This window comes from Haliotis rufescens, unplaced genomic scaffold, assembly GCF_023055435.1.
Source record: "Haliotis rufescens isolate VD_foot unplaced genomic scaffold, xgHalRufe1.0.p SCAF_15, whole genome shotgun sequence".
Classification (NCBI taxonomy): domain Eukaryota; kingdom Metazoa; phylum Mollusca; class Gastropoda; order Lepetellida; family Haliotidae; genus Haliotis; species Haliotis rufescens.
This window is the reverse complement of record NW_025963835.1, coordinates 17,763,896-17,789,994: the sequence shown is the minus strand read 5'-3', so window position 1 is coordinate 17,789,994 and position 26,099 is coordinate 17,763,896. Positions and strand designations below refer to the sequence as shown.

Below are 26,099 nucleotides of genomic sequence, written 5' to 3'. Positions count from 1 at the left end.
CTGACACACACACGTGGAGGAGACGTGTCAGTCTGACATACACACGTGGAGGTCACGTCCCAGTCTGACATACACACGTGGGGGATACGTGCCAATCTGACATACACACGTGGAGGAGACCTTCCAGTCTGACACACACACGTGGAGAAGACGTACCCGTCTGACATACACACTTGGAGGAGACGTGCCAGTCTGACATACACAAGTGGAGGAGACGTGCCAGTCTGACATGCACACGTGGAGGAGACGTGTCAGTCTGACATACACACGTGGAGGGACATACACACGTGGAGGAGACGTGCCAGTCTGATACACACACGTGGAGGAGACGTGCCAGTCTGACACAAACGCGTGGAGGAGACGTGCCAGTCTAACACACACACGTGGAGGAGATGTGCCAGTCTGACACACACACGTGGAGGAGACGTGCCAGTCTGACACACACAAACGTGGAGGAGACGTTCCAGTCTGACATAAACACGTGGAGGAGTCGTGCCAGTCTGACACACTCTTGTAGGGGAGACGTGACAGTCTGACACACACACGTGGAGGAGACGTGCCAGTCTGACACACACGTGGAGGAGACGTGCCAGTCTTACACACACACGTGGAGGAGACATGCCAGTCTGACACACACACGTGGAGAAGACGTGCCAGTCTGATATACACACGTGGAGGACACGTGCCAGTCTAGCACACACACGTGGAGGAGACGTGTCAGTCTGATACACTCACGTGGAGGAGACGTGCCAGTCTCTCTCTCTCTCACACACACACACACACACACACACACACACACACACACACACACACACACACACACACACACACACACACACACACACACACACACATGTAGGAGACGTGCCAGTCTGACACACACACGTGTAGGAGACGTGCCAGTCTGACATACACACGTGAAGGAGACGTGCCAGTCTGACATACACACGTGGAGGAGACGTGCCAGTCTGACACACACGTGGAGGAGACGTGCCAGTCTGACATACACACGTGGAGGAGAAGTGCCAGTCTGACATTACACACGTGGAGGAGACGTGTCAGTCTGATACACACACGTGGAGGAGACGTGCCAGTCTGACACACATGTGGAGGAGACGTGCCAGTCTGACACACACACGTGGAGGAGAAGTGCCAGTCTGACACACACTTGGAGGAGACGTGCCAGTCTGACATACACACACGTGGAGGAGACGTGCCAGTCTGACATACACACACGTGGAGGAGACGTGCCAGTCTGACATACACGTGGAGGAGACGTGCCGGTCTGACACACACATGTGGAGGAGAAATGCCAGTCTGACACACACACGTGGAGGAGACGTGCCAGTCTGACACACACTTGGAGGAGACGTGCCAGTCTGACACACACACGTGGAAGAGGCGTGCCAGTCTGACACACTGGAGATTATATGATAGTGTTGTCTTGGTAACCTACGCATCAGCAGTGACCGATCGAGTTTTCACGGAATCAAACAACTTGTCCAGTATTGCTGTACCTCGGGCTAAGGTGTCTAGGAATTTTGAGTCTCAGACTTTAAAAAGGTGATGGGGACGGTAATGATAGTGATGTGATGTGATGATGGTGGTGTGATGTGATGTGATGGTGGTGGTGTGATGTGATGGTGGTGGTGTGATGTGATGGTGGTGGTGTGATGTGATGTGATGGTGGTGGTGTGATGTGATGTGATGGTGGTAGTGTGATGTGATGGTGGTGGTGTGATGTGATGGTGGTGGTGTGATGTGATGGTGGTGGTGTGATGTGATGGTGGTGGTGTGATGTGATGGTGGTGGTGTGATGTGATGTGATGGTGGTGATGATGGTGGTGGTGTGATGTGATGGTGGTGGTGTGATGTGATGTGATGGTGGTGGTGTGATGTGATGGTGGCGGTGGTGTGATGTGATGGTGGTGGTGTGATGTGGTGGTGGTGGTGTGATGTGATGTGATGGTGGTGGTGTGATGTGATGGTGGTGGTGTGATGTGATGGTGGTGATGATGGTGGTGGTGTGATGTGATGGTGGTGATGATGGTGGTGGTGTGATGTGATGTGATGTGATGGTGGTGTGATGTGATGGTGGTGGTGTGATGTGATGTGATGGTGGTGGTGTGATGTGATGGTGGTGATGATGGTGGTGGTGTGATGTGATGGTGGTGGTGTGATGTGATGTGATGGTGGTGGTGTGATGTGATGGTGGTGGTGGTGTGATGTGATGGTGGTGGTGTGATGTGGTGGTGGTGGTGTGATGTGATGTGATGGTGGTGGTGTGATGTGATGGTGGTGGTGTGATGTGATGGTGGTGATGTGATGTGATGGTGGTGGTGTGATGTGATGATGGTGGTGTGATGTGATGATGGTGGTGTGATGTGATGTTATGGTGGTGGTGTGATGTGATGGTGGTGGTGTGATGTGATGGTGGTGGTGTGATGTGATGGTGGTGGTGTGATGTGATGGTGGTGGTGTGATGTGATGTGATGGTGGTGATGATGGTGGTGGTGTGATGTGATGTGGTGGTGTGATGTGATGGTGGTGGTGTGATGTGATGGTGGTGGTGGTGTGATGTGATGTGATGGTGGTGGTGTGATGTGATGGTGTGATGTGATGGTGGTGGTGTGATGTGATGGTGGTGGTGGTGTGATGTGATGTGATGGTGGTGGTGTGATGTGATGTGATGGTGGTGGTGTGATGTGATGGTGGTGGTGTGATGTGATGGTGGTGATGTGATGTGATGGTGGTGGTGTGATGTGATGATGGTGGTGTGATGTGATGATGGTGGTGTGATGTGATGTTATGGTGGTGGTGTGATGTGATGGTGGTGGTGTGATGTGATGGTGGTGGTGTGATGTGATGGTGGTGGTGTGATGTGATGGTGGTGGTGTGATGTGATGATGGTGGTGTGATGTGATGTGATGGTGGTGGTGTGATGTGATGGTGGTGTGATGTGATGTGATGGTGTGATGTGATGTGATGGTGGTGGTGTGATGTGATGGTGGTGATGTGATGTGATGGTAGTGGTGTGATGTGATGGTGGTGGTGTGATGTGATGGTGGTGGTGTGATGTGATGGTGGTGGTGTGATGGTGGTGTGATGTGATGTGATGATGTGATGATGTGATGTGATGTGATGGTGGTGGTGTGATGTGATGTGATGGTGGTGTGATGTGATGTGATGTGATGTGATGGTGGTGGTGGTGGTGTGATGTGATGTGATGGTGGTGGTGTGATGTGATGTGGTGGTGTGATGTGATGGTGGTGGTGTGATGTGATGGTGGTGGTGGTGTGATGTGATGGTGGTGGTGTGATGTGATGGTGGTGGTGTGATGTGATGGTGGTGGTGTGATGTGATGTGGTGGTGTGATGTGATGGTGGTGGTGTGATGTGATGGTGGTGGTGGTGTGATGTGATGGTGGTGGTGTGATGTGATGGTGGTGGTGTGATGTGATGTGGTGGTGGTGTGATGTGATGATGGTGGTGTGATGTGATGGTGGTGGTGTGATGTGATGGTGGTGGTGTGATGTGATGATGGTGGTGTGATGTGATGGTGGCCAAGATGATGGTTAGGATGATGATGATGATGATGATGATGATGATGATGATGATGATGATGATGACGACCGAAGACAAACATGTATGAACTACAATTATGTTCATACGTTTCTTACGAAATACTGTTTGTATTTTGGAAAGTTGCTAAGTGCGATGCAAGAAGTAAATCCTGAATGCATAAGTGCTTCTAGATCCGGTTTACTGCCCTGCTACAGGCGCCTGACCTGCATCCTGCTCACATATTTTGTCTGTTTCAAGACAAAGTTGCATGAACTACAATATTGCAATATAACGTGCAGTTTAGTGTGTACTTGGCAGGTCAGACATCCGGAATATGTCACAGGCTCCAGCGCCCCGCCTCTTTTCCTAGAAAAGGGAATTCCCCGAATAAGAACTGAGCCCAGTCACCTATGCAAGTGGAATCCACTATGCAGAGGAAGGAAGTGTAAGCTATGGGAGGAGAGGATTTGCGTAAAGTACAAACTGGTTGTTATTAATATAGTTATCTTTCGAAAGCACAATAGAAGAAACGGTGTCTTTAAATTGACCAACGCACATGGAAATCCAAGGCAAGAAAACCTATAACTGGGCCTGTTAGGCAGAACTTGGTAAACACCAACTATTAGTACTAGTAATATGTAAAGTAATTGATTACAAGTCCTATATAGATAACACAACAAATGTCATTCTTGAACACGATTTGGCAGCAAATATCAATATTTCTGGTCACAATGTTGGCGGAGTTAAATATAACAAACTGTTGAAATAGTAAAAACAAATAAATGTAATGAATCCACTGCAAATTGACTTCAGTCCAATTGTAAAAATATGTTCACGCATTCATTAAAGAATTCCCATTTATCTAGCAGCAAGTTAAGAACATACAGGTTGGTCAAGTCGTCTGTAAATATTGAGAATTATCTTACATATTGTAAAAGCAAAGCTCATATGTCTCATTTCTCAAAACTTCGTTAAGTAATCATAAACTAATAAGTGAAACTGGTAGATATACAAAAACATCAACCCCGTTGAGCAAGGTCTCTGTGAAACATGTGATGTCTCAGAAAAAAACATTATGTACAGTCTTGTATAAAACACAACCAAGAAAGAGAATCACAAATAATCCTCAATTATGATAAGGAATTTGATACACTCTGTTAATGAGACAGTTCTTAATAATTTTACCAACTCAAATCCAGAAATAACTTCCAAGATCTGTTATCATATATATCTACAATTATCAACAAATTCCTTGTTTATACAACATTACCATAGTTTTGCTCAATTCTCATATTGTTTCAATATCATTATAATACACTTGTTTTATAATAAAATTGTTACAATGTACCTCCTTTGTAGGTTGAATGCACCTGTGTGTTTTACTTGCGCTTATTGTGTATATATTTTGCAGTTTGTGATAGTGTAATATTGCCACTGTTTCTTCATGGGATGTTACGCAATACATATCTCATCGAAAACATCTTTGTTGTATGATAATTTCTTATAGTTGTGTACGGGGGATTGGTTGGCCCAATCGCCTAAATCGCAATTCTATATGCAGAGTTGTGTCCCTTGGGCACGTCAGAAACCTATGACAGTGTTTTGAATCCCGGTTCGACCCGATTATGTTGTCAGCACTATACCCTTGCTTGTGGGTTTCACCAAAGTGGTAAACGTCTAAGACCTGCATCACTTCGGATTTTCCTCCCAAACCAAGCTGACACGAATACTATTCAAAGCGGCGTTAAACCCAACTCCCGCACTCATTCTTGTGTATGGCTCCGTTTGGTTAACTGGGTTTGTGTTGTGATTACTTCCGGTTTAGATTTGAAGTATGTTCAGAAGACATTCGTCACCACTCGCTCCTTTCCGTAACCTGCAGGAAGACTCGTCCCCCTATCGATGAATGTGAAAATACGACAAACCAATCAGAATGCGCGTATGATTTCAAGTTCTTCGTCAAAGAATCCCACAGAAATAATTTTTGATTTGACATATGTCTTGCATCTAAATATACCCAAGACACAGTTAAATGTGTTCAATCATACTGCATAGTTCCGCACGTCGCGATGTGCTTTAAATTGCATGTGAAATATAAAATATACGTGGAAATAAATGTGAACCATTACGCAACGAGTTGACAATTGTTTAAGGTTTGCCCGTTTGCGCTAAGACGGTACCCGGTTGCAAAAATGGCCATGAGAAGGACACGAGTCGCTATTCGGCCTGTCCCGGAATAACACGAGTTGGTCACGAATGTTCAGAAGAATGTTACTATGTTCAACCCAAACATCGTGAATATATCATGCAACCGTATTATTTTAAAAGAAAGTAATTGCAAACCACAGACCAACCTGCAGACCAACCATACAGAAGTAGGTGTATAATCTCTGCCGGAAGTTAAAAAAACTTGTCAAAGCAGTAAACCATACAGAACCGTTAACCGCCGCATGAAACGGTATGAATCATACATTACATACAGTGAACTACTTGAAACCACACTGTGCTCAACTATGCACAGCAAGCACCATACATGTGATTATGAAGACAATTACAAATTTCTCACATCAAACCCGTTGTTTTACATGTGTTGTTTATTGAACAAAGTCATACTTAGTAGACACAGTTTTAGTAATGCCTATCCAACAATTTAAAGTATACTTTATAGAAGCCTGATATTTAATCACTCACTCGCAGTGATACAGCTTGAATAAGATACGATGTACAACATAGCAAGGTCAGTGCGTGATAAAGCTCTATACTACGCCTATAGCTAAAGGAGATAATCGCTCAATGCGCAATAGTTTATTCTTACAAATTATAGACCGGTTAACTTTAGCGAAAGGAGATATATATTTCCCCTAAACATTTTTAGCTCTTTTAAAAACAAAATGAACAAATTGCATGGATTATCTACATTACGAAACATGACTAAGTCACAGACTGTGACAGGCGATTGGTTAAAACATGTCCAAAAACGGTAAAACAACAGGTCCTGAAGACCTATACTACCCCGGATCTTCACGGGTCTTATCGGCCAGTGCTTCAATGGGAACACTTGTCTGTAAAGGGTAAAGTCATGTGATATTTAGATTGAAATAGAAAACATTTCGCAAGGGTCAGATCTAAGCAGGATAGAGGTCAGAGACGATATTCTCCATATATTTACTCGTACTCGGTGTCTAGAACATACGACCTTTCTTTATTTCAGTGCATTGGGACTTAGTAGAGGTCGGTGTTTACTGAAGGGTCAGTCAGTACTCGGTACGTATGTACCTAGCTTCGTTGTGGTTGTATTACAAGTGAGTGAGTTGGAACATGACGCTACGAACATTATTGCACGGCGCCAGGACCCGTGCCTTATTTATTGGTTTGAGGAAATTACATGGAGCATGGGAATGAGTAATCGTTGTAAAGAAGAAGGGGGAGGAGAAGAAAGAGGAGGAGAAGAAAGAGGAGAAGAGGGAGGGGGGAGGAGGGGAGGAAGAAAGAGGAGAAGCGGGAGGGGAGGAGGAGAACAAGAAAGAGGAGGAGAGGGAGGGGAGGAGGGGAAGAAGAAAGAGAAGAGGGAGGGGAGGAGGAGGGGAAGAAGAAAGAGAAGAGGGAGGGGAGGAGGGGAAGAAGAAAGAGGAGGAGAGTGAGGGGAGGAGGAGGAGGAGAGGGAGGGGAGGAGGGGGAGAAGAGGGAGGGGAGGTGGAGGAGGAAATGAAAGAGGAGAAGAGGGACGGGAGGAAGGAAGAGGGGGTAGGAGGAGGAGAAGAAGAAAGAGGAGGAGAAGAGGGAGGGGAGGAGGAGGGGAGGAAGAAAGAGGAGGAGAAGAGGGAGGGGAGGAGGAGGGGAAGAAGAAAGAGGAGAAGAGGGAGGGGGAGGAGGGGAAGAAGAAAGAGAAGAGGGAGGGGAGGAGGAGGGGAAGAAGAAAGAGGAGAAGAGGGACGGGAGAAGAAGAGGAGGATAAGAAGAGGGAGGGGAGAAGAAGTAAAATTAATCTCACTTGTGTATAATGATATGCGTACATTTGAAATACATAAATAAATAGGAAAATATTTTAAAAACATTCCTAGCTCTAGGTTATCACACTAAACATGTTCATGTTATGTTAGTTATTGGCCGGCAACGGAAGCCGTCGGTCTATCGTGGTTATTCTGACATGGGGAATTGTGGAGAGCAGTTACACTTGTTCGTAACAAACGTGCTCATATGCATATTCCTAGGTTTGTTTCATTATGCCATTCCCAAAACAAATGTGATTAATAATAAATCTGGCTATGCATTCTTAAGATGAGGTATATTTATTTATTGTTGTTTCTATAAAAATGTGTTTTCAAAATGATGTAACTTGGGGATAGTTCTCTTTGTCACTTTTTTCAAATCATTATTACATAACCGGAGCCAGACTGGACCAATAATTTATCATGTAGATTACCAGTGTAAGTAATAACCTTTCTCAAACTTCCACTGTGGGTTATGTACAGAACATAAAAGGTTACGAGTTTGTTGCCAAGGATTTGACCAGACACGTTTCAAAGTTACTTCATTCAGGCGTCAAAGTTGAACATTGGTGGCCATGTTTTTGCGACTGGGTCCCGTCTAAGTGCAAATTGTCAACTCGTTGCGTAATGATTCGCGTATATTTCCCCAAAGTCATATATATTCAAGATGTTATTTAAAACACAAATATTTGTGAGGGATTCTTTGACCGAAGTACGTGACGTCATACGCGCATTCTGATTGGTTTGTGTTATATTCTCACATAACATTTATCGATAGGGGTACGAGTCTTCTTGCAGGTTACGGAAGGGGCGAGTTGTGACGAATGAAGAGGCGGCCAAATCGGTCCAACTAAATAACGTCCGGGGGCGTCGTTATCTACGTACGTTTCTGCAGACGGTGGTGATGTTGTTGTCCATCATTGTTGACAGACGTCATTCCTGCCATGCGATTTACACTTCCCTGATAACACATCCTGTTGATATATTGTCTGTTTCAATGTTGAATATCCGCGTTTCCAGTAAGGGGGTTTTGGTAGCCTTGTGGTTAAAGCGTTCGCTCGTCACGTCAAAAACCCGGGTTCGATTCCTCACATGGGTATCATGTGTGAAGCCCTTTCCTGTTGTCCCCCGCCGTGCAATATGGGCTTCACACATTGTACACACGTGGGGAATCGAACCGGGGATTCGGCGTGACGAGCGAGCGCTAAACCACTGGGCCACCCCTATGCCCTTGTCCTTAAATATTACAGTTGCTCTCGTCGTTAAATGGCTGCACTGCTGCCAGTGCGACATTAATTTATTTATATAAACCGAGGAGAAAAAGAAACTAGAAATCTTTGTTTGTTTATTGTATGTTTGAGTTTCAAAAGTTCATCTTAAGTAAGCGCTTAGCGGCGCTTAGTCAGCATTCACAGAATAATAATTAGTTAGTTTGGTTTTACGCCGCTTTTAGCAATATTCAAGCAATATCACGGCGGGGGACACCAGAAATGGGCTTCACACATTGTACCTATGTCGGAATTCGAACCCGGGTCTTCGGCGTGACGACCGAACGCTTTAAGCAGTAGGCTCCCCGACCGCCCCGGTTTTATAATAAGTTGCAAGGGCGGATCCAGCATTTTTAAAGGGAGTGGACCAAAATAACAAAATCATATCTCAGATAATATTACTGCCTACAACATACTGCATTTCTTTATCACAACCACTACGACAAACCCCCCCCCCCCCCCCCCCCCCCCCCCACACACACACACACACACACACACACCGCCCCACCCCACCCCACCCACCCTCCTCTGGATCCGCCTAAGATTGGGTTGAAAGATTGGAAAACTCGCAAAAGTGAAATAAAACTATTATACTCACTTTACTAGTGATTGGGAAAGTTTTTCACGTTTACTGCGATGTTGCATAAATATATGCAAGCAACGACACTCTGCGTCGACGGCAATTGAAACAGATCCTTTATACATTAATACACAGGTTATTTCGGTTTGAATAACAATCCCACTTTCCGGTGACCTTGGTGGCAGTGATCGTTGTGGGCGGTCTTTTCGGGGTTTCGTGCATTGCTCTTTCTACGTCAATAATATTGAATTCCGACCTGCTCCGTTTTAGTTTGAACAGCAGTCCAAGTTTCCGATTACCGTGGAAAGATATTTGCGAACACTCACAGTTTCATCTCATGCACTAGGCATTGTGAGACAAAATAAGATGTGTACTTTAAAATGGCTGATGTAAAATAATAGCTGTTTATGTGTTCCTATTAATATGAGGTTTATTTGTCTATGTGATAATGATCTAAATGAATATAGAAACGTCTGCACAGTGACTGCTCCCGAACTCCAAGATGTGGGTGCGGGAGAAAATGGCCCCTTGCGAAAATGGTCCCAGTCAATTAGGAGAAAATGGCCACAAACTTAGTTAAAATGGTCACACATATTGGAGAAAACGGACCCGAATTTTCAAGAAACGAAATTAACACAAATCCGTAGTGATTTATTTTATTTATTGTTAAGCTATTTTGCACTGACCCGTGAAGATCCGGTTTAGAATAGCCATGCTTGACGTAAAAGGCGAGTTTGCTTGTCGTAAGAGGCGACTAACGGGATCGGGTGGTCTTGGCTGATGCATGTCATCGATCCCAATTTCGTGGATCGTTGCTCATGATGTCAATCACTTGATTGTCTGGTCCAGACTCGTTTATTTACAGACCGCCGAAAATTTTGTTTGGGGACAGTTTTGCTAGGGGACATTTTCTCTATAACCCAGACATGCACCCAAAAAGTAAATGAAAAAATCAAAAATCAGACGAGATAATTTTTAATTGCTTAAAATAATAATTTATTAAAGGCATTCAAATGTAATTTCTAGCCACTGCAAACACCTTAAACGGGCCTTCTCTGACATGTTACTGTAAACTATTTATCTCCCTGCACTTTAAACAGTAACAATTGGCATTTATGGCCCGACCCAAAACAACTTTAATATCGAACAAAGATATGATCCACAGTTTTCAAACCTACACCACTTAATTAGTTATTAAAATATCCAACATAAAAGAATGTGTTTTAAACAGATGTGACCTGGTATGAATGGACACAATCATATAGTATTGAATTACTTGCATAATACAAACATCTGGATGGTCTTTATTTCAACCCAACGATGCCTGTCATTCAGCATCGTTTCCTGGCAAATCAATAACAAATGTTTTTTTCACTAGCGACTGATCTTTATGGAATCAGTTATAGGAGTTATCTCCCTTCGTTAGTTTTGACAAGATGGAAGAATGATGGAAGAAAATGACAGCTAGCAGTCCCTACGATAAGTTGAATGTAGGCGAAACCGCCGACTCGGACGATGAAGATAAGGTCAGGCTGTATGGCTCAACAAGAGTTTCTGCGCCTTTACAAGGGGCCAAAATTCGAGACTTAGAAGAAAATAAAGAGGAAGAGGGCACAGAAATTCCGTTACAACATTTTCAGGTATCTACACTTCAAAATCGTATTTACATACAATACCAATAGTTAGTTATGACGATTTTGTCAAATGAATATATCACATGACTAACCAAGGGTCCAGGTAGTCCTGTGGGAACCCGGGTCCTACTCAGTACCCATCCGACCCGAGTTACCCGTCCCAGCCCTACTACAATCTGTACTTTACTAGTAAAGTGTTATCTTAAATTGTTAAAATTGCATATAATACAACAATTACTACTCCCTTAATGTCATGGATGTTTCATAGCATAAACCCTACACCTCTGTATTTTTCATCATTCACTTGATGCTCAGTTAATGACTTCATTATAAGTATAATTAGAGCTAGAATCACTCAGATTGCCTGACAAAGACTATGCAAAATAACTAAATAACGTTCACCCCTGCCTCTGAGAGTGTCAAGAATATGTAGCTATCTGTGGTTAGCATTTGGCATTTCTTGTGTCTTGAGTAATTACTATAGTATTCCCCCACCACAAAGTGGGGGTTATAGGAACAGAGTTTGTCCGTCCGTCCTATCCTCATTGTGGACAATTTTTTTCAAAAACTACAGAAACATTAGAGAAATGAAATTTTACACACTTACATTTTTCTTATGGCCTTTGCTCTGTGCTTTTCAACTGTGCATACTGTGTGAAATTGTGGACAAGTTTTCTGAGCAACTACTGAAATAACATGAATGAAAGTTTGCATGCTTATATAAGAGATACTTGTCAAGATTGAGTTCGAAAATTGGTGCCGTACATTATTTTATACATATATATATATTATTGTGCTAGCTCACTGAGATGCCATGCCGCATTTGAACATGAATACCCCACTCAGACACAGTATACTGACTCCGAGCCGACCAGTCCTTGTTTTAGCCCCTTAATGCCAAGCGCCAGACAGGGTAACAACAAGTACCATCTTTTAACGTCTTGGTATGGTGTGGCCGGGGATCGAACTCCCGACCATCCATTGCCCAGGCAGACGCTCTACCACTAGACCACGGAGGCAGTCTAATTAATTTGTAGAGCTGCATAACTTATGCATAATTTTTCTTTTCAGTTTCGTGCACAACAAAATCCCCTAATAAGAAGTACTGAGAAAAAGTCTTTCAGGTAAATTGTATTCACATCAGCATGATCACAGCAGGTTTAATAAGTACCGTATTTCCACTATTAGATGCCAGCCTCTAATAGAAGCCGGGTCAATTGTTCAGTGCAAAAAATAGAAGCCCGGCCTCTAATAGACGCCGGGTCGATACAATTAATGATCCCTTTTTGGGACCTAAATTCGTGGTCATAGTGAAATGGGGGTATTAATAGAAGCCGGGCCTCCAATAGACGCCGGGCCCCTATTTGACGCCGGGTCAAAGGCTTGTCCGAAATAAATAGAAGCCTGGGCGTCTAATAGAGGAAATACAGTAATTGCTAAAAAACAATCAGTTACAGAGTTGCCATCTTCCTAATGGTACAATTGGTTGCCCACTAGGAAACACCACTTGTCCTTCCAGAATTTTCCTAGTCCCAGACACAGGAGTTCATATCGGGTTATTTTCTTGGAAATTGACTGATTGTCAAATAAAATGTCTTAGAAATTGATAATTGGTTCTGATGGAGAAGAATGTTCTTCCAAATGTCAATAAAATTATGAAAATATTATGATATATGTTGTAGCAGGATCACAAGGGGTACATGGGGTTTTATGCATCCCGCATTAGGTTTTATCATGTTTATGCAAGGAGCTGTTGGCAAGAACAATGCAGAGGTTCTCTTCAGTCATCATGATCATATAATCACTAAATGTAATCCACTACTTGTTGTACATTTCAGACCAGGGGAACTCTTGCCGGGGGGCGTGTCCACCCATTCTCTCTCCACGTGGTCAAGTGAAACCATTGTGTCCACGCGGTCATTCTCAGATAGTGACAGGTATTGTTTATGTGTATTGTTTATAATCCTAAATTCCAGGGTGAAGCTTGTTGTAAGAGCAATGGCGAACTTGGAGGAACGGGTAACGTGGTTGTTTAAGGTGCTGTTATGTGTTGTGCGGTCATTTTCAGATAGTGACAGGTATTGTTTATGTTTATTGCTTATAACCCTAAGTTCCAGGGTAGACTTTGTTGTAAGAGCAATGGCGAACTTGGAGGAATGGGTAACGAGTAACCTGGTTGTTTAAGGTGCTGTTATGTGTTGTGCAGAGTTGTGTCCCTTATTCATGCCAGGATCTGTTGATTAGGGTCCCAACCTGATTATCATTCTCAAATTCTACCAGGTCTCATGGGTGTTGACAGTGGCAAATGTCTCAGACAAGTGTCAGTTTGTGGAGTCCCCTTGCAGCATTATTATTATTATTATTTTGGTTGTTAATTGCTACACTCAGCAATATTCCAGCAATATGACTTCCTCTCACAGGAAGCTAACACGCCATGAAATAACTAAAATACTGTTCAAAACAGCTCTGAACACAACACTTTCATTCACTTCAGTGAGACTTACAAATAACGGGAAAAGTTGCAGAGTTGCATCCCTTGGGCATGCCAGGATCTATTGGCCATAGGTTCCAACTGTGACTTATTGACTTTTGCCATTGACTTATTGCATTTCTTGGTGTGAATGCTGTCCAAACTGCACGAAATTGTTTAAAATGCAATCAAATGTATAAAAGACACACACACACACTACCCCCCTAGACTTTTCCTCTTTTTTTTATCGGGACTGCTCACATCCCTGATCTTAACCAATGAATTTTAACTTAATAAATTTTAACATTTCTTAGGCTGTGAATTATTAATTTAGTATCAATATTCACAATTTGTATCACTACTACATGAACATTAAAAAATTACTGATACATCGATATCATGATATACAGCAACACTTCTACCTTTACTGGCTATAGAAGCTGCAATAGTGAAAATATTCTAGATTGTCTTGATCAAGATTATGGTGCTCTTGAATTCCTTGTTTCAGGACAGTCTCATTCTTCAGTTCCTTAGCAACACATTGATAATAATGTTCTGGAATACCTTGATCAAGACAATTATGTGCTTGAAGATGTGTTGCTCTCTTTCAGTTGGCTGAGGCACCCGAAAGTTCGAGAGAATTGGAGAGTGGTATTGGGTTCGTTCGTTCTTACCGCAATTGGTTTAGGTGAGGATTGGTATGATTATGATGATAACAGTCTTGCTTAATCTAAGGATTTAGGATTTAGCAATAAGATTGGGTACGTTCAACCTCCTCCAATAGCTCAACTTGTCATGTATTATTATGCTTACAACACTGCTGTCGAACCCATTCGACAATGTGTCACTAACATGCATCTGGGCTCACTTGCACAAAGCGATCTTAGCGCTAAGACTATTGTAAGCCTATGTTGAAGTATGGGAGTTATGATCATCTTAGCGCTAAGATCGCTTTGTGCAAGTGGGACCTGGGTCCCGTTCCACAAAGCGATCGTAGCGCTACGATTGTCGTAAGTCTATGTTAAAGTATGGGAGTTACGATCATCCTAGCCCAAAGATGGCTTTATGGAACGGGACCCAGGAGGTGAATAGCGTAAGGACACACCCAAATAAAACTTGCGATAACTGTTTACCAAGGAGGTTATCCATATTGTTTAAATTACGTATCGTATGCTTTAACGATCAGGATACCATTGTACAAAACAAACTTAGCGCTACGACTGTTGTAAGTCTATGTTAAGGTATGTCAGTTACGATCATCTTAGCGCTAAGATCGCTTTGTACAACGGCACCCAGCTTTATAAATTTTGAAACTTTAAGTAGTATGAATACCTGAAAAAGAAAATCCTGCAAATTAAAAAGTTGTTGGTCAAATTTCTCTGCACCTGTAATGGCCTGTTGATGTGAGGTGCCTGCACTTGTAATGCCATTTTGAACTTGTTAATATGAGCATGATCAAGTTCCAATGATTTCCTCCATCTTTTTCAGTATTGTTTTTTGTTGGCATTGGAATTTTGGCATCACCACAGAGAGGTGAGTCATGCTGTGTTGTATCTGTCTCTGGTATTGCTTTACAGTGTGCAGAGTTGCATCCCTTGTGCATGCCAGGAACCTATGATTGTGGGTTCGAAATCCCAGTTTGCTCAGATTAAATTTCTTGAATTGTCAGCACCATACCTGTGCTCGCAGGTGGTTTACGACCCCAACATCAAGCTGACATGCCGCAACATAGATATAACACTGTTAAAACCTTGCTCCTATTATGTATGTTTGTCTGACCTTGCTTGGCTCAATGACTTACAGTTTTGTTCCTTCATTGTTCTTTAACGCCGCACTCAGCAATATTCCAGCTATATGATGGTGATCTGTAAATAATCAAATGATTGACATCATAAGATCGATCTGTGCAATTGGGATATAATGACATGCATCAACCAAGTCAGCGAGCCTGACCACCCGATCCCTTTAGTCGCCTCTTACGACAAGCATAGTCGCCTCTTTGAGCAAGCATGGGTTGCTATCACAGATCTTCATCGGTACGATGATTACGGACTGCTGTAACATACAAGGGGTGGTTCATGGGGCAACCTCCCCCATCCCTCCCCTCCCCAATTGAAAGTAACATATACAATTATTTTGAATCCCAATGACAAAAGAACAATAACACATGATGTAGCGTAGGATGATGGTGATCTGATTGGTACATTTGTGTTACCAGAGCTCCCAGGCAGCAGATCCTGGTACAATTCCTGTGTTTTCTATTCACAGGTCTTCACTGTTTGGTCTTTTTCATCATCGGTCTGCTGTGTTTTATACCCGGTGGTGAGTATGTAATAACGTTGTCATGAATATGTACATAAAAATTCAAAACACTAGTTTTATCATCACCTTCACTATCATCACATCACGTCACGTCACGTTACATCACATCACCACCATCACATCACCACCATCACATCACCACCATCACATCACCACCATCACATCACACCACACCATCACATCACATCACACCACCACCATCACATCACATCACACCACCACCATCACATCACCACCATCACATCACACCACCACCATCACATCACCACCATCACATCACATCACACCACCACCATCACATCACCACCATCACATCACATCACATCACATCACACCACCACCATCACATCACATCACACCACCACCATCACATCACATCACACCACCACCATCACATCACATCACATCACATCACATCACACCACCACCATCACATCACCACCATCACATCACATCACACCACCACCATCACATCACATCACATCACACCACCACCATCACATCACATCACACCACCTCCATCACATCACATCACACCACCACCATCACATCACCACCATCACATCACATCACACCACCACCATCACATCACATCACATCACACCACCACCATCACATCACATCACACCACCACATCACATCACATCACATCACATCACACCACCACCATCACATCACATCACCACCATCACATCACACCACCACCATCACATCACATCACACCACCACCATCACATCACACCACATCACACCACCACCATCACATCACACCACCACCATCACATCACATCACATCACATCACATCACCACCATCACATCACATCACATCACACCACCATCACATCACATCACACCACCACCATCACATCACACCACCATCACATCACATCACACCACCACCATCACATCACACCACCACCATCACATCACATCACATCACATCACATCACACCACCACATCACATCACATCACATCACATCACATCACACCACCACCATCACATCACCACCATCACATCACACCACCACCATCACATCACATCACACCACCACCATCACATCACACCACATCACACCACCACCATCACATCACACCACCACCATCACATCACATCACATCACATCACCACCATCACATCACACCACCACCATCACATCACATCACATCACACCACCATCACATCACATCACACCACCACCATCACATCACACCACCATCACATCACATCACACCACCACCATCACATCACATCACACCACCACCATCACATCACATCACATCACATCACCACCATCACATCACACCACCACCATCACATCACATCACACCACCATCACATCACATCACATCACATCACACCACCACCATCACATCACCACCATCACATCACATCACACCATCACATCACATCACACCACCACCATCACATCACATCACACCACCACCATCACATCACATCACCACCATCACATCACCACCATCACATCACGTCACATCAGGGGACACTGGTGGCCCCGTTGTATAAGGCGCCGCAGTTCGCTGTGCAGAGTTGCGTCCCTTGGGCATGCCAGAAACCTATGATTGTGGGTTTGAATCCCAGTTCACCCTGATTATGTTTCTAGGTTTGTCAGCACCATACCGGTACTCGTGGGTTTCACCGAAGTGGTAAACGTCTGAGACCTGCATTACTTCAGCTTTCCTCCCACATTAAGCTGACACGCCATGATATAACTGTAATACTGTTAAAAACGTTGTTAAACCCAACTCACTCTCTCACTCACTCACTCAATCACATCACATCACCACCATCACATCACATCACCAACATCACATCACATGGTTGTGTTTCAGTGTATCATGTGATTGTGTTTCAGTATATCACGTGATTGTGTTTCAGTAGATCACGTGGTTGTGTTTCAGTGTATCACTTGGTTGTGTTTCAGTGTGTCATGTGGTCGTGTTTCAGTGTATAATGTGGTTGTGTTTCAGTGTATGACATGGTTGTGTTTCAGTGTATGACAAGGTTGTGTTTCAGTGTATGACAAGGTTGTGTTTCAGTGTATAATGTGGTTGTGTTTCAGTGTATGACATGGTTGTGTTTCAGTGTATGACATGGTTGTGTTTCAGTGTATAATGTGGTTGTGTTTCAGTGTATGACATGGTTGTGTTTCAGTGTATGACATGGTTGTGTTTCAGTGTATGACAAGGTTGTGTTTCAGTGTATGACATGGTCGTGTTTCAGTGTATAATGTGGTTGTGTTTCAGTGTATGACATGGTTGTGTTTCAGTGTATAATGTGGTTGTGTTTCAGTGTATGACATGGTTGTGTTTCAGTGTATAATGTGGTTGTGTTTCAGTGTATGACATGGTTGTGTTTCAGTGTATGACAAGGTTGTGTTTCAGTGTATGACAAGGTTGTGTTTCAGTGTATAATGTGGTTGTGTTTCAGTGTATGACATGGTTGTGTTTCAGTGTATAATGTGGTTGTGTTTCAGTGTATGACATGGTTGTGTTTCAGTGTATAATGTGGTTGTGTTTCAGTGTATGACAAGGTTGTGTTTCAGTGTATAATGTGGTTGTGTTTCAGTGTATAATGTGGTTGTGTTTCAGTGTATGACAAGGTTGTGTTTCAGTGTATAATGTGGTTGTGTTTCAGTGTATAATGTGGTTGTGTTTCAGTGTATGACATGGTTGTGTTTCAGTGTATAATGTGGTTGTGTTTCAGTGTATGACATGGTTGTGTTTCAGTGTATAATGTGGTTGTGTTTCAGTGTATGACATGGTTGTGTTTCAGTGTATAATGTGGTTGTGTTTCAGTGTATGACAAGGTTGTGTTTCAGTGTATAATGTGGTTGTGTTTCAGTGTATGACAAGGTTGTGTTTCAGTGTATGACAAGGTTGTGTTTCAGTGTATGACAAGGTTGTGTTTCAGTGTATGACAAGGTTGTGTTTCAGTGTATAATGTGGTTGTGTTTCAGTGTATGACATGGTTGTGTTTCAGTGTATGACATGGTTGTGTTTCAGTGTATAATGTGGTTGTGTTTCAGTGTATGACAAGGTTGTGTTTCAGTGTATGACATGGTTGTGTTTCAGTGTATAATGTGGTTGTGTTTCAGTGTATGACAAGGTTGTGTTTCAGTGTATGACATGGTTGTGTTTCAGTGTATAATGTGGTTGTGTTTCAGTGTATGACAAGGTTGTGTTTCAGTGTATAATGTGGTTGTGTTTCAGTGTATGACAAGGTTGTGTTTCAGTGTATAATGTGGTTGTGTTTCAGTGTATGACATGGTTGTGTTTCAGTGTATAATGTGGTTGTGTTTCAGTGTATGACATGGTTGTGTTTCAGTGTATAATGTGGTTGTGTTTCAGTGTATGACAAGGTTGTGTTTCAGTGTATAATGTGGTTGTGTTTCAGTGTATAATGTGGTTGTGTTTCAGTGTATGACAAGGTTGTGTTTCAGTGTATGACAAGGTTGTGTTTCAGTGTATGACAAGGTTGTGTTTCAGTGTATAATGTGGTTGTGTTTCAGTGTATGACAAGGTTGTGTTTCAGTGTATAATGTGGTTGTGTTTCAGTGTATAATGTGGTTGTGTTTCAGTGTATGACATGGTTGTGTTTCAGTGTATAATGTGGTTGTGTTTCAGTGTATGACAAGGTTGTGTTTCAGTGTATAATGTGGTTGTGTTTCAGTGTATGACAAGGTTGTGTTTCAGTGTATGACATGGTTGTGTTTCAGTGTATAATGTGGTTGTGTTTCAGTGTATGACAAGGTTGTGTTTCAGTGTATAATGTGGTTGTGTTTCAGTGTATGACAAGGTTGTGTTTCAGTGTATGACATGGTTGTGTTTCAGTGTATGACATGGTTGTGTTTCAGTGTATGACATGGTTGTGTTTCAGTGTATGACAAGGTTGTGTTTCAGTGTATAATGTGGTTGTGTTTCAGTGTATAATGTGGTTGTGTTTCAGTGTATGACAAGGTTGTGTTTCAGTGTATAATGTGGTTGTGTTTCAGTGTATGACAAGGTTGTGTTATAGTGTATGACAAGGTTGTGTTTCAGTGTATGACATGTTTGTGTTTCAGTTTATGACATGGTTGTGGTTCAGTGTAGGACATGGTTGTGTTTCAGTGTATCACGTGGTCTACATCTATTTCGCTGTCCAGGGCCGCCCCGGCTTCAGTTTCTACAACCTGCCGGTCCTGAAGTAGACAGCATGGATGATGACAGATACTGCAGTCCACAAGCCTGTGACCACCATGTGACTAGGACCAGTTTACTCCCCTCGTGGGACTCTGAATTGGTGATCTCAGCCTTCAAATTGACATGACAGTTATTACAGGGTGATCTCTGTCAGAGGTCCCTTGGATCGATCGATTCCATTATTGTTTGTTCTGATGATGAGGTTGTTGTTAATATTTGTTTTCACCGGTGTTCATTTCAAATGAAGTAACAAACATTCAAAATGTGCAAAATTGTCGATAGGGTTGAGTTTTCTTGTCCGAGACTGGTAAAATTATTTGTAAAACTGTCAGTTGGGTTTGAAATTAAAGTGAGTTTGCTTGTCCGAGACGATTAAACTTATGTGCAAAATTGTCCATAGTTAGTAAGGCATCTGTTCACGTTAAGGTCTCCTTGGCTGAGATTGTTAATGTTAATAACTGGAATACTGTTAAAAGCCGCGTTAAACCCAACTCACTAACATGGCCAGTTGGTGTTGTAAGCCCTGAAACCACTGACACCGCTCAAGGTGTAAAAACGTTGCCATGCTTGTAAGTGCTATTATACGTTATTAAACATAACTGGTCAAACAAATATCATAAAATTTAAGCCCATGGGCTTGGAAACATTTCCATTGTTCCATTTTTAGGCCCATGGGCTTAAACTGACCAGGCATTTAATGTGCATTCCTGGTAAGTCTTCACTCACTGTGGTGAAAATGCACTTTTCAATGAGACTGATTCAAGTTTAAAAACCCAAAGAGGTTTAGCTTTCTCTTCTGCTGCTGATTTCACTGTAACCATGGTAACATTTTTCAGAAAATAATGACCCCGTCATTCCACCCCTCTGATCTTGTATACACATGCTCATGTTAGTTGGTCACTGTGTTTTATGTTGAAATGTATGTTTAACGGTAATTGGCAGACAGAGTTACGTGTAGAAGGATTAAAAAAAATAAAAGAATTGATTCTCAGGCAATGACTTTTGAAAAAATTGTGCAGGCAGGCAATGTTTAGGTTTTTTTGGCTTGTGCAAACTAGTAACCAAATAAACAGTCGTGTGCCATCAACCTGGGAAAGGGCCAACCTACATAAACAAGCATACAAACTCCTATTGCCGCCATGACCATAACACGAGATGTGCAGTAAAGGGAAGTAACTCTGTGTTATTTTGTATCGCATTGTTATTAAGTATTAGGATTTAATTTTTTTCTTTAAAAATGGAAATAAAACTGAAGCGTGCAGCAGACTTTATGATGATGCAGATGGTGCCTGAGAACCAAGACTTTTTATTTTTTTAGCCTAATTGTAGTTGTTTAACAGACTTCATCAGACCGAGAACTATAGTAACACAAGTAATTTTAGATTGTTGGTAAAATGCCTCCCACCTCACATTTTTTCAAAACTTGGATGTAAAACAGGTAACCTTTGTCACTTAACATTTGACTTGGCAGTGTTTGATTTGGCATTAATAAGAGTACCTATTTATTACTTTTACTCTTAGACTCTTTTGGTGTTGAGGGTTTATCTTTGACAGAACATGTGCCAGAAAGCAGTTTAAACATTAAGAATAGCAATTAATTACCAAAGAGTATGTGCATGTCATGTGTGGGGATGATTGCCACTGTGTCAGGCGCAATGTACATGCAATGTACAAGTAGTATAAGGTGTCACGTAGGGCTTATCAGATGTCAACTGATGCTGTGTATTCCCTTTGATGGCTGGCCAGCTGTTGATGGGGGAAACACAGGAGCACTGTTGTTGAACTTTGATGTGTGGAATTTGTTGTGTCAAACCATTTGCCCCACCCAGCAAATTCCTCAAATTTTAAGATTATTTGACCTATAAACGGCAAATTGGGTGTCAAATTTTCAAATGTCTCAAACTTATTGTTTTGTTATGCAAGTACAAATTTACTTTTTCACTCAATGTTCAGCAATCTTTAATCTGGTAATGAAGGTCAGGGTTGGCATTCCCAGCATGCAACAGAAACTGAAACTATGTGCATCAACATCCAAACAATAGTTTGTATTATTATCCTTTTTAATAAGCAGCTTGGGTTGAATACTCCCCAGGGAGCTGAGAATGGCAATCGAGTGCACACTGATCTAATGACAGGGATAACAACAATAATGCTGCACTTTATCAAGCATGCACCTTTATTATTATTATTATTATTGTTGTTGTTATTTTCATCATCATCATTATTATTATTATTATTATTATTATCATTATTATTAATTTAATAATCTGTAGTGCATGTGCAATATAACTTTTATGGTGTTACAAATGCCTCAAAGAACTGTTTCAGACGCATTTTCAGACAAGAGCTGGACACGGTGGTGTACATCTGTATTTATCCTTGTAGAGTCTAAAAACAGAAGTGAACGTCAGAGTACCCTGGTAATATACTGTTTACAAAAGTGCATAGATCTCGATCAGGTGATGGATGGACGAGTCTCTCCACCTGATGCGGGTGACGTCAACTGTCACACCACATTTATTTATTGGGCCTTATTATGTATTTGTTGGTTTGCAAAACGTTTGGCCTACATTTGTGTGTAGGTGGTTGCTGAACATTGTCCTATAGCAAAGCAACAAAGCATTGATGACAAGTCCCATATGAGCATACTCACCTTCAGGCAATTATTGAGTCAACAAATACCTCTGCAATATAATATACCGGTACATATGGACTAAACAATGGCCATGAGTTCCTCCAACAAATTCTTGAATCAAAGGTTTAACAAAAACACAAACCAAAACATTTCCAAAAGTGTATATTTTGAAACACAGTATTTAAAAAAATTCACTTTTGCAGAAAATGAGTTTTGATTTATGTAAACTTGATAGTATTGTGTTCTGGCATTACAATACCTATATATGATTTCATTAAATCAAATCTGTAGAAGTTACTTGACCTGGTCAGCTTGTGACTCTCGTCACTGTACTATTTTATTTGAGGTTCTAGAATCCTCACTTTTTTTATTGAAATCTTAATAACATCTCAGTAACATGGCAGTGTTCTGTGAGTCAGTCTCGTCAGTCATTAAACACATCAGTGTGTTTACAGCAATATGACAATAGTACTTTTGAGGTTTTTCTTTTGAATTATATCGTGTGGTCAGCGATTCCTTGATCAACTGAAGACAAGTATCACTTGAGCTACATCAATCTGCTTAAATGATTTCTTGGGATGGTGTTTCGTTACGTTATTTGTTTCAAATACATTATATGAATATTGATCATAACACATCCTTGTTGCATCGATAAGTAGATACTCTTGAATCAGCCATCTTTTCTATGACAATTTCATAAAAATCAGATCTTAGTGCTCATTACCTCTACAAGAAGCAGTAGCGAGCACTCAGATCTGATTTAACGAAATTGTTTCATGATTTGTTTAAACTTGATAACTAAAACTGCGTTCGTAATAGAAGTAAGTAGAACCTTTCCTTGGTCCCCGTGTTGATTTTATATTGGCAAATTGATTATTTAATTAGAAATAATTAATGTATTATGGTCTTACACGTATTGTTTTTGAGTTTTTGTGCTCACGGACATGGAAATGTTGAAATAGCTTAAGGATTCACACAAACTGTCAACCACACAATTTGTATTTATTTTGTTTTGTTTTATTTTGTTGAAGTTGACAAATAGTCATTTGAGATGTAAAGAATATTGGTCAGTCTGAGACTATCAAGAATTCCACAAGATGGGCGCAGTGTAAGATCATGTGTGACAGCAGAATGGAGGGATTGAACAATGGACATAAGGCAGTGTGCCCATCATCTAACTGTCTTGACTGAATACTTGTCAAGCTGCAGTTTGGCGTGAATGTTCTTTACAAAAGATCTTACCATTGTTTGTTCAAATATTCTTTGAAAATAATTTCAGACATTTGTAGACCACACTTAATGACTTTACAATTATGTGTCCATCCCTTGTCATGATGTGTAATGTGAATAGCAGACGTCACAGAAGAAAGGGAGATAACTTCGTGTACTTCCTGTTTCACACTTCCTGTGCTACCCTGAATTACAAAAGTTACAATCACTCATTACAATCACTAATTTTACCTCCAAGTTACAAAACATGCAGATCACTGCAGCCATTTTGTGAAAGTACTAGTGGTCCATGGGTGACTATTTATTCAACATCATGTGCTGATGAACATGTTGCTTGGTTGTGGATGAATTGTATATTATTACTGTATTCGACATAATAAGCGCCTAGGGTGCTCTCAAAATTTGAAATAGGGGGCTCTTGTTAGAATATTATTTTGGTGAAATAAAACAGAGTTGAAAGATCTAAAATTTCGTGGTTTATGCTGACAGCCTGAAATGTTTATATACAACAGATATATCTTTCCAGAATGTAATTGCACATAATTAAGGGTGCATATAACACAAGACTGCGTATTATAGACGAATAAGTAAGTCTTGTGTACATTGATCAATCGGAAGGGGTGCTAACTGGGATTGTTCACACGCCAATATATTAGCAATAATATTAGTGCAGGGCGCTTATTATGTCGAATACGGTCATCATTCATTTCACTGATTGTTGTACTTACTATGGTATACCTCCGTTAGTGTTGAATAATGCACCATTACTACACGCAAAGTTGAGATTATGTATATTGTACCTTTGTGTATCTTGCTTTATTTATGTTGCAGCATTAACCAAAAAACACTAGCCTACTAGACTGTGTCAAGTAACATTTCTAAAGGGCTAGTGAAATGTGAAGGTCGCTTGCATTACTAGTTTGTTGATCTTGATTTTATGTTCTAGTTGACGACAAATTTGGTGCAAATTCTTTTCACATAGCTGTTTTCATTGCACACTTTTCACAGATTAGATCAAATATATTTTCAACAAAACCAAAATATAAATGCAGGGTTAGCTTTTCAGGACTAGAAAATGTTTCAGACGACTAGCCAACTTGGCTATTGTAGTTTTGTGTTAGTTTCTTTTTTGTAATCATTCCAGGGGGCACAGGTGGCCCAGTCGTCTAAGGCGCCGCGATTCCTTGTGCAGAGTTGCGTCCCTTGGGCACGCAGGAAACCTATGATTGTGGGTTCGAATCTCGGTTCGCCCCGATTATGTTTCTAGGTTTGTCAACACCATACCCGTGCTCATGGGCTCACTGAAGTGGTAAACGCCTGAGACCGGCATCACTTCGGGCTTTCCTCCCACATTAAGCTGACATGCCGCGATATAACTGTAATACTGTTAAAAGATTTGTTAAACCCAACTCACTCACTCACCCACCCAATCATTCCATGAACTTGTTTGTCATGTGTTCCTCCACAGGTAGCAATATAAGAGATAACATTATTTTCTTGTGTTGTGCGCACCTGGCATTATGCACACCTTGAATTGTAAAAGTTTTTGGAAAATTGCTTTTTTTATGTATTATGCACAGTATAAAAACTACACTGTAATGCTTCAAAAACAGGAGATAACGAATTTGGTCATTGAAAATGTGAAATTTCTGATAAAACATCACTAAACATGATCATTTACCTTTTCAATTGTGTTTCCTGTACTGCTAGGCAATGTTCTATATGCAGAGATTAAGATTACCATGTGTTTTTGTATTGTAAACTAAGACGGAAATAGCAATTAGGTGTGCACACATTTTCTCCCATATCTACCAGTGATTCAGTTAAAAATACTCAATAATGTAATTATACACAAGAAAATATGGTATCATCCAAATAGCTACATGTTTTACTATGCCTATACTATGTATCGCTTTAGAATCAGATTGTTTCCTTTGATTCAGTCAAGGTTCATACAGATATAGAACACTCAAATTCAAGGCTTTTGGTGGCGCTTCAACCAAGACCATAACTTCCTGCGTTGATCGGCAAGGGTGGAAGCTGGATTTTATACAGTCAGTTAATTCCCTTGCCTCAGGAAGATGCAGAGAGTATCAAATGAAAGTAAATTATCTGATAGTCGTGACATTGCCTTGACTTAATGATTTCTTGTTGATTATGTTCGCCAACGTGCCAGGATGTACGGGCTATAGAAAGGGCAGTTGAA

The 26,099-nt window shown here is 41.5% G+C and overlaps 2 protein-coding genes across 2 annotated transcripts; both read left to right on the top strand.

Annotated features, from left to right (window-relative positions):
* The first annotated feature begins 6,490 nt into the window (after nucleotides 1-6,490).
* On the top strand, nucleotides 6,491-7,595 carry LOC124138737 (conglutin alpha 2-like). Its single transcript, XM_046505584.2, has 2 exons — nucleotides 6,491-6,508; nucleotides 6,981-7,595. Exons 1-2 carry the CDS (start codon nucleotides 6,491-6,493, stop codon nucleotides 7,593-7,595), a joined length of 633 nt encoding a protein of 210 aa, XP_046361540.2.
* Nucleotides 7,596-10,838: 3,243 nt separating this feature from the next.
* LOC124138666 (transmembrane protein 134-like) lies at nucleotides 10,839-25,161 on the top strand. The gene is made up of 7 exons (XM_046505426.2): nucleotides 10,839-11,040; nucleotides 12,106-12,158; nucleotides 12,873-12,971; nucleotides 14,116-14,192; nucleotides 14,993-15,037; nucleotides 15,773-15,826; nucleotides 19,957-25,161. The coding sequence occupies exons 1-7, from the start codon at nucleotides 10,858-10,860 to the stop codon at nucleotides 20,034-20,036; spliced, it is 591 nt and encodes a 196-aa protein (XP_046361382.1). The 5' UTR covers nucleotides 10,839-10,857; the 3' UTR covers nucleotides 20,037-25,161.
* Nucleotides 25,162-26,099: the final 938 nt, after the last annotated feature.